The sequence below is a fragment of the Nansenia antarctica genome (assembly GCF_963989245.1).
Source record: "Nansenia antarctica genome assembly, chromosome: 3".
NCBI classification, from domain to species: Eukaryota; Metazoa; Chordata; class Actinopteri; order Argentiniformes; family Microstomatidae; genus Nansenia; species Nansenia antarctica.
Window position 1 is genome coordinate 3,802,394 of NC_137688.1, and position 9,652 is coordinate 3,812,045.

The 9,652-nt window shown below is 44.9% G+C and overlaps 1 protein-coding gene across 1 annotated transcript in view; it reads right to left on the reverse strand.

Annotated features, from left to right (window-relative positions):
- dgkq (diacylglycerol kinase theta) overlaps positions 1–6,002 on the reverse strand; it is a 19,740-nt gene extending 13,738 nt beyond the window's left edge. The window contains exons 1-4 of the mRNA XM_080525180.1: positions 5,924–6,002; positions 3,384–3,463; positions 2,764–2,863; positions 827–912 (exon numbers count right to left, since the gene is read on the reverse strand). Of these exons, the coding sequence (XP_080381306.1) occupies positions 827–912; positions 2,764–2,863; positions 3,384–3,452 (255 nt within the window). The 5' untranslated portion in view covers positions 3,453–3,463; positions 5,924–6,002. The remainder of the gene's footprint in view (positions 1–826; positions 913–2,763; positions 2,864–3,383; positions 3,464–5,923) is intronic.
- Between the last annotated feature and the right edge of the window lie 3,650 nt (positions 6,003–9,652).

Consider the following 9,652-nt stretch of genomic DNA (forward strand, 5'->3'; position numbering starts at 1 on the left):
AACTGTGGAGATAAGAGAGAGGCAGGAGGGAATAGCTTCCATTATCTTTTAATACTTTGTGTGCGCTATTGTTGTGGTCTTCCATCTTAGCGTCCAGGATGAGTGTTATTGTCTAATGCACAGCAGAGTGTCTCCATAGGCCCCGCGTGTTTGGGAAGCGGGATTGATTTTAATGTAAGCCTGGGGCCAATCGATTTCCAGAGCCGATCGATAACATCCCCATTCAAATAATCATACATGGAGAGAGGGAGAGAGAGAGAGACAGAGAGAGAGAGAGAGAGAGAGACAGAGAGAGACAGAGAGAGAGAGAGACAGAGAGAGACAGAGAGATAGACAGAGAGAGAGACAGAGAGAGACAGAGAGAGACACAGAGAGAGACAGAGAGAGACAGAGAGAGAGACACAGAGAGAGAGAGACAGAGAGAGACAGAGACAGACAGAGAGAAACAGAGAGAGACAGAGAGAGACAGAAAGAGAGACAGAGAGAGAGAGAGAGAGAGAGAGATAGAGAGAGACAGACAGAGACAGAGAGAGAGAGAGAGAGAGAGAGAGAGAGAGAGAGAGAGAGAGAGACATTATATGAAACATTAAGCCACCTAGGGAAACCATTTCATTTAGGCCATCTGTTAATGGGCTAATGCTTATAAATGCTTTTATCCGTTTCCAGAAAGCAGACGTCAGTGAAGGTAGCGGACGTCGGTGAAGGTAACCGTCCTGCTTCCTGTTTTGCTTCCTGACAGGAGGTGCGTGTCGTCCCAGGAGCTGTCGTAAAAAAAAAAAAACATGGAACAGAAAGAAGTTCAGGCTGAAAGGCCAGTGATACTTACAAAGTCCTGGGTACCGTCTTGGTGGCAGAGGCGACAGTCGCCCACGCTGAAGGACGCGCAGTCGGAGTGGACGTGCAGCTCACACACTGCAGAGGACACAAGCGCCAGAACCCAGAACAGCTTTTAGTACTTTGGTTAGCCTGTTAGCCTATAGTGCTATGTGCTTATTGTCTTGCCCTGTAGTGTACACGCTTCCTATGTTCCTACGTTTACGTAGGTAGTCATGTACACGCTTCCTATGTTCCTAACGTTTACGTAGGTAGTCATGCGTCACATCCTCTCAAAGCTGTGATTCTTGCGCTTCGAGCCAAATAATCCATCTCGAAATACAATCACAACAGCAGGCACAATCGACGTTGCTGTCAGACCACCGACAAACACACTACGTTCACCAATGAAGCCTTATAGTTGACCACCGATCGATAACATTCCGACTACAGCGGTTTGTTTTCATTGCTGAAAGAATATTTAAAAGGAAGTGTGGGCGAAAAAGGAAAAAAAGGAAAACCTTTTACTTCAGTGTGTTCAAACTTGTATTTCTCAATGTCAACACCACTTAGTCATTCTTTCTGTTGGGGAACAAACCTCAGAGTGTTACCTTCAAAAGGAGACCAACCCCATGCATTTACTCCAAATGGTTCAAGAACAGCTTCACTATTTACTTTGGGTTTACATTGGATAGGCGTTTTAGGATAATTATACTGGAATGGTAAGAGGCTACGAAACAGAGAACGCCATCCTGGTGGTCACCAACATCCTGTCACCAACACTGGACGACACGCAGGCAGAGAAGACACACAGCTCACACACACAGTCATGGAAGACACACACAGCTCACACACACAGTCAGGGAAGACACACAGCTCACACACACAGTCATGGAAGACACACAGCTCACACACACAGCTCACACACACACACACACACACACACAGAGAAGACACACAGCTCACACACACACACACACAGAGAAGACACACAGCTCACACACACAGTCATGGAAGACACACAGCTCACACACACAGCCAGAGACACACACCTCACACACACAGTCAGAGAAGATACACAGCTCACACACACACAGTGAAACACACACAGCTCACACACACACAGTCATGGAAGACACACAGCTCACACACACAGCTCACACACACAGCTCACACACACAGCTCACACACACAGCTCACACACAGCTCACACACAGCTCACACACACAGTGAAACACACACAGCTCACACACACAGTGAAACACACACACACAGTGAAACACAAAGGCAGAGAGCTTGGTGGTTGGGGACGCTACTTATCCTCTAATATTTAAATATATTAAATATTTCACAGAACCAGGCTTTAGAGAAGATAGAAAACCCCCCTTTATCTGGATAGATGTACCATCACAAGAAAGCCTTTTTAATTGGGACTCTAGTGTACCCTGGACTATCTGTTTTCTTTCTTTTTTGGGGGGCTTGGTGACAAAAAAAGGGCTTATTCCTATTGGTCGCTGACCACTTCTCCTGCCAGTGAGCCTCTCTCAGGAGGCCTGGCCCCATAGAGAAACTATTTGTAAAGACTTGAATGGATTTTCTCCTACAAAGGAGCTCCTTTGGTTGTGTAAGAGTCCTCTTATTCTTCAGTTTACATCGACATTTCTGTGTGGTGTGTACACACACATATACACTCTTACACACACACATATACACTCTTACACACACACACATACACTCTTACACACACATATACACTCTTACACACACATATACACTCTGAGGTTCTAGGTTGTGTTTGCTAGTTGTCACACGTTTACAACACCACACGCAGACTTCCAGCTGAACCTGCAACACGTTGGCTAACACTTTGCCTACGACGAGCGAACGCACGACAACCACTTCTGCATTCAGTGGGTCAGTGAGCGTTGACGGCGCTGCAGACAGACCCACCTTCACAGCGCAGGGCCGGGCTGCCCTCCAGGTGCTTTCTACACACAGAACAGAACTTCTTCTTCTGACCCGCTGGACCAAAACAGTGGGCCACAGGGACCTGGAGGAGGAGAGAGGAGAGGGGGGGAGGTGGGGGAGGAAAACAGAGACACGTAGATGGATGAAAGGAAACACACACACACACATACACACGACACACACACACACACACACACACACACACACACACACACACACTGTACAGGTGTGTGTGTAAGAGTACAGGTGTGTGTGTGTGTAAGAGTACATGTGTGTGTAAGAGTGCAGGTGTGTGTGTAAGAGTGCAGGTGTGTGTGTAAGAGTACATGTGTGTGTGTAAGAGTACAGGTGTGTGTAAGAGTGTATGTGTGTGTGTAAGAGTGTATGTGTGTGTGTAAGAGTACAGGTGTGTGTAAGAGTGTATATGTGTGTGTAAGAGTGTATGTGTGTGTGTAAGAGTACAGGTATGTGTAAGAGTGTATATGTGTGTGTAAGAGTGTATGTGTGTGTGTAAGAGTGTACATGTGTGTGTAAGAGTACATGTGTGTGTAACAGTACAGGTGTGTGTGTGTAAGAGTACATGTGTGTGTGACGTCACTCACCCGCACCAGGGTCTGGGCCATGCAGGAACACACGGTCCTCACGGTCTTCAGGCACTTCTCATGACACATGAAGTTACACACTAGGGGGGGGGGGGAGGGATGGAGGGAGGAAGGAGGGAGGGAGGGAGGTATGAAGGACCAGTGAGAGGGAGGGAAGGGAAGGAGGGAGGGACGGAGGGGGGAAAGGAGAGGGGGGATAGACCAGTGAGAGGGAGGGGAAGGGATGGAGGGAGGGAGAAAGGGATGAAAGACCAAAGAGAGAGAGAGGGGGAAGGGGGGGAGAGAGGGAGGGAAGGAGGGGGTTAGAGTGTCAGTCATCTTCTGGTCCTAAATGGTTTTAACAATCGGGTGATGCATAATAGAAGACTTTGGGGGATGAAAGGCCTTTAGGATAATGTACTATCAACGCCTTGCACGGGGCCGCCGGGCTTCAAAAGTAAAGCTTTAAAAAGGTCTTCTGTTACTGATTCATAACAGCCCGTCGCTAACGTTCAATGGCTCGGATATGAAAGCGTTGGGCTACATTCCCATGCATTATTTATTGCACAATAGCGGTTCACGGGAAGTGTCAGAGCTATTTTGCCTGAATTCACGGTGACAACGTCTGGATGACTCAAGTCAGAAAATTGGGAGCTGTATTGAAAAGGCAGAGTGATTCATCGCAAAAGGGGGCAGTTGTCTGTCTGTCTGTCTGTCTGTCTGTCTGTCTGAGGTGGTGAGGATCACATCCTCCTCGAGGGGACGCTCTTTGAACTGACATCAAAGGGCGGCGACGGTTATGACAGGTCGTTCCTCAGTGTACCAAACGCCTTAGAAGACACACCACAACGCTACGGGTCGGGTTTCTCCAGACACACAACAGTAAGCCCAGTCAGTCCCTGGGATAAAACGACACTTTCGATTGTGAATCTCTCTCTCTCCACGGGAGATGTTTAAAGTTGTTTTTAGTCCGGGATTAGCCTTAATCTGTGTCCCGGCGGAAACAGTCGTTAGTTCAGTTACTACAATGTGATTATTTTAATCCCACGGTAATACCGTAGGCTATATACCGCGGTTAGAAATAATTTGGGGAAGGTTTAACGGTGTCAAACATTGGATACTGCTGCTGTCGTATGATGACACACCACCACAGGGTTGACCGACACACGGCTCCCAGCCATTGGAGGAGACTGAGGAGCTAAGAGTCGTTAAGATTCACGGACGAGCCACTGTTGACTTTTAGTGTTTTGCATCGACATTTGCATCGACTCAACACGTTAACACATCGACTTGCGAACGTGGCGTACGGAGGGTCTAGACTAGTAGAGTAGGATGGAGCATTTCAGCTTCAGGTCTTCACCTAGGCAGTGTGTGTACTAGTGTGTACATTCTGTACCTCAGCCAGGCTCGTTTCATGTCTGTCTGTGTGTGTGTGTGTGTGTCTCCCACCTCCCCTGCCCCCCACCCCCCCCATCCCTACGTATACACGCTCTGCCCTCTCTCCTCTCCTCTCCTCTCCCAGCATCCCCCAGTCCCCTGTTGCCATGCCGACCAGAGAAAAAAGTAAATCACGACTTGACTGCGGTTGATTGCGCAACAGAGAGAAGCTTTTTTTTCCGCATCTCGCCCCTCACTCTGCCCGGTAACACCGGTGCTGTCCATCATCATCTGCTCGTCTGCTGCTGGCTGGTGGTGGTGTTGCTGTTGTGCAATGAAATGAATGAACGATGGCCCTATATGCTTCAGTTGCGTTATGCTATATAGCTTCATTGGCTTGTATACCTCACTCGCTTCCCGACAGACAGTAGTGATGTGTTTTCCGACGTTTTTTCATGAGCGATGCTGCAGAGGAGCTGTCGACTGTTGATAAGGAGGAGGAGGTGGCAGGGAACTTTGACTCTGAATTGACTCTTGCATAGAGTTTTTTACTACTTGAGGGCAGCAGCAGCAATCGATACTCTAGGATGGCACGCTGCCCAGACTAGAAGGTGAAACTGAAATTGTTACACATCACAGTGACACTCACACACACACACACACACACACACACACACACACACACACACACACACACACACACACTTCCTTTCCCACATTCTATTTACTACAACAACAGTTTAGGCTATTGCTGATCCTCTGATCCTCTTAAACCTCTCACTGACCTCCAGACTGGATTGACATCTTGTCTATATGGTGATCTTATACCATCAACCTTCTGACAAGTTTAAAGATCCAACTCTCTCTCCCCACAGTCACACTACCACAAAACGTCAAAGGACTTCCCGTACATGCATTCATCAATTCATTGATAAAGTGAATTCCAACATTATCCAACACGTTTGACAGTTGTCAGACCTGGAGTAAATCAAATGCGTCAGTGAGAGTAAGTGAATGAATGAATGGATGAATGAATGAGTGAATGAGTGAATGAATGAATGAATGTGCCATCGACATATACAGTCTGGTGTCTTACATTAATAGGACCCACAATTAAGAGATCTGCAGGAAAAAGCACAAAAGCACCAGAAGTGTCAGGACTCGGAGGTTGTTTGTTTGTTTACCTTCACAGACAAACCCGATCAGACCCCAGATGAAATCGCTGCAGTTGTGGCAGAAGGTGGGTTTGGTCAGAGTGACCCTCTTGAAGCAGTGTCCAGGTGCGCTGCCCTGGTGCCTGGAGGACCGAGGAGGAGGAGGGGGACCAGGGGACCGGTGGGGGGTCTTTCTCACCCCGGGCGAGGGGCTCCTCACCCCGGGGGCCACGGGGCTCTTCATGCTGGGGGGGTCCACCCTCACCCCGGGCAGGGGGCTCCCTCTGGGGCTCTCCATGCTGGGACGATTCCCATGCTTGACACCACCGTTGTTGTCTGCCATGGTTCGGTTGTTTCTTCAACAAACCCCCCCAAAAAACACACAATAGTCTGAATGAAAACGCGTTAAAGTGTTGGGGCAAAAGTGTTTCCGTAGCGCTACGTTAAACCACCAGAGTCATTCCCGTACGGAGAGAAGGAGCGCAGCACAGAGAAAATAAACCAATCGGTTTATTATGGACTAACTATTATATAACTTGGCTTTATTAAGCTGTCAATGTTCAATAAAGCACAGCCCACACCAACATCGCAATATAAAAATAGATAGACGTCTTCAAATTCAATGATCCAGCAGGGGGAATGTGTTTAATATGATCAGCTGAGGGTCTGAAAACCCTGAAAAACATCCTGCAGACAGAAACTTGCGAACATCTTCATCTTCTTCTTCATCTTCCTCTTCATCTGTCGTCTTCATCGTAAGAAAACGCGAGAAACGAGACGCAAGGAAGTCCATGTATGTAAGCTGCTAAAATAAAAAGCAACAAGTGATTCACTGCCTAACTTTAGCTGTCTAAACGAGCTGTTTCACACCCTGGTTTCATCCTGAGCTGACTCTAATAAAATGAGCTGTTTCTGTTTCCATCCTGTGCTTTTTGCTCTTTCCCTCTTAGGGTGCGTTCGTAAAATCCGCTCCGAGAGCGCCGGGACGCACACTGCGTTCGACGTCATAAAGGTACCGAGTCATTTGATTGGACGAGAGGCGTTCCATGAGTGCTGATCAGATGTTCCAGAGCGACTTTACGAACGCGCCCGTTAGTAGCTCCAAAACATGATACTGCTTGCTTCTACTTCCTGGTTCTAAGTTGTCCCTACGCCCTCCTCCGTGTCACGTTGAGCGCAGATGATTTGTAGATCTGATAACCATCGGGTTAGGTGCAATATCGTGACGTTAGAATTATAAGGTTCTATCTCCATTTTTGTCAAAATTGAGTTTTTTTTACATAATCTGATCCATTAGGTGTTTATTAATGCCTGTGTGGTGTTATTTTTAAAATGTTTACATTTTTGAGTTAAGTAATTCATAAAATACAAAGGTTCCATCTCACAAAACATAATGGAATGTAAAAACGTTGACGCTCAACATCTCTGAACTACCCTAAACGGAGATAGAACCGTATCATTCTAAACGGAGATAGAACCTTATCATTCTAAACGGAGATAGAACCTTATCATTCTAAACTCACGATATGGTAATTGTTTCGTTCTGCATTCCGATAGGCTGGGAGATTATGTCCGCCATCATGGTTAGGCCTATCCACTCAGTTTCACATCTACTAGGTGGGAGGAAAGCGCATTTGGAAACGGCCAGGCTCCAGAGGCGATCTGTCAGTGCATCATTCGTATCATTCATGCAGCCTTAACTCTCCAAATAATAAGTGAAGCAACACATCATACACATGATTAGATCCTAACTGAGTATTTTAATTCTGTTTCTGTTAATTATTGTTTTGTGTGAGGATGGTTCTTCTTGGTTATGAGTTGTTGTGATGCTCACTGAAACTATAAAGGCTATGAGCATTGCTGACTTTTTAATGTTGTTTTTATTTCTGTTATTTGTTGTTATGTAGGTGATGTTTTTCTTTTTTTGTTAAATATGTTTTGTGATGATTACTGGTATATGTTTTGTGATGATTACTGGTATGTTTTGTGATGATTACGTGTATATGTTCTGTGATGATTACTGGTATATGTTTTGTGATGATTACTGGTATATGTTTTGTGATGATTACTGGTATATGTTTTGTGATGATTACTGGTATATGTTTTGTGATGATTACTGGTATATGTTTTGTGATGATTACTGGTATATGTTTTGTGATGATTACGTGTATATGTTTTGTGATGATTACTGGTATATGTTCTGTGTGGACCAGAGGAATAGTAGTAGTAATGCTTTGCATCAGCTAATGGGGATCCTAATAAATCAAATAAAATCATACTTTGATCCTATTCTCATTGTATACCACAATGCACTCTGATTCTTACCCCAACATGATAATAATCCCGTCTTTTGGTTCGTCACTTTATTTATATTAAGTTATATTAAGTTAAGTTATATTAAGTTAAGTTATATTAAGTTAAACACACATTCTCCGTTAAGACGCGCGTTGGTTTCGCTCAGTGGTGACGTCGTTACGTCACTGCGTGCGTCATCTTGCTCTGTAAACGGGTTCGAACCACGAGCGCTGTGCAGCGTTTTACCTTAAATAACCTCAATAAAACATAGCTTTTACAGATAGATAGGCCCAGGCTAGGCCACTTTATGGGCTGTTATTTACCCTAATAACAAGACTGTCTGTAGCGTGGCTGATGAGGTATTCTGCCGTTGACTTTGGCAAGCCTAAGGTTTTGGAAATGTCTTTCCCCTCCCGATTCTTTTCAGTCTAATAACGGCTTCTTTTACTTTCATTGATATCTCTTTGCTCCTCGTGTTGACAATAGCAAACTCCAAAGGCAAATGCAAAAACAAGCAATTACTAGACGTTGACAGGTCTCTTATGCATGCACAAAAGCTGTGTGTGAACACACCTGACTTACCAGAAACACCTGTATTATAATGCGTGTGAGTCATGATGTGACAGTAATAGATGTGAACACAGTTTGTTTAGTAGTTTCCTGATGTGGTGTAAGTCGGCAAGTAGGGGTCACTGTTTCCCCTGGTGAGAGCTGTCGTCCGTCACACCTGAAGATGCAACTGACAAAAAAAAACGGTATAATATTTGAGCTCTTTTGAAGTCCATGCATAATTCCTATCATAGCTTCAACTCGAAGACTGGTCTATTTCCCATGAGACTAGGCATTCCTGTCTGTACTGACTACATTTACATTATTTAGACATTTAGTATGGGGGACCAAGTCTGTCAAAATTAACAATAAATAGGATAAGTTACGGTACATGTGGGAAAACTAGGGTTAGGGTTAGATGCTACGTCGACTTGGTACATGCTGGCATGTCTAACCCTAACCCCAAACCTAACCCTACCCCTAACCCCAAACCTAACCCTAACCGTAGTTTTCCCACATGTACCATAACATATAGATAAATAAATGAATGAATAAATAAATACATAAATGAATACACACAGTAATAAGGAAATAAATAAATACATAAATGAATACACACAGTAATAAGGAAATTAATAAATACAAATATAAATAAATCAATGTAATTATAAATACATTTATATATTTATTTATTATTTTACGCATTCATTCCTTGTTTTCCACATTCATTCTTTGTCCTTATCAGATCTGTATGCAAATATAGGGGCGTGTCTTGCATGTTGTCCACGCCCCTGCACATTTTCATTGGTTGATACTGCGCGTGACGTGGTGCAAGCAACGCAGTCTTGTTAGCAGTCTCAGTTACCACCGCAGAAGGGAAGAGCGTTTTTGATTGATTGAAAACTTTATTAGAAG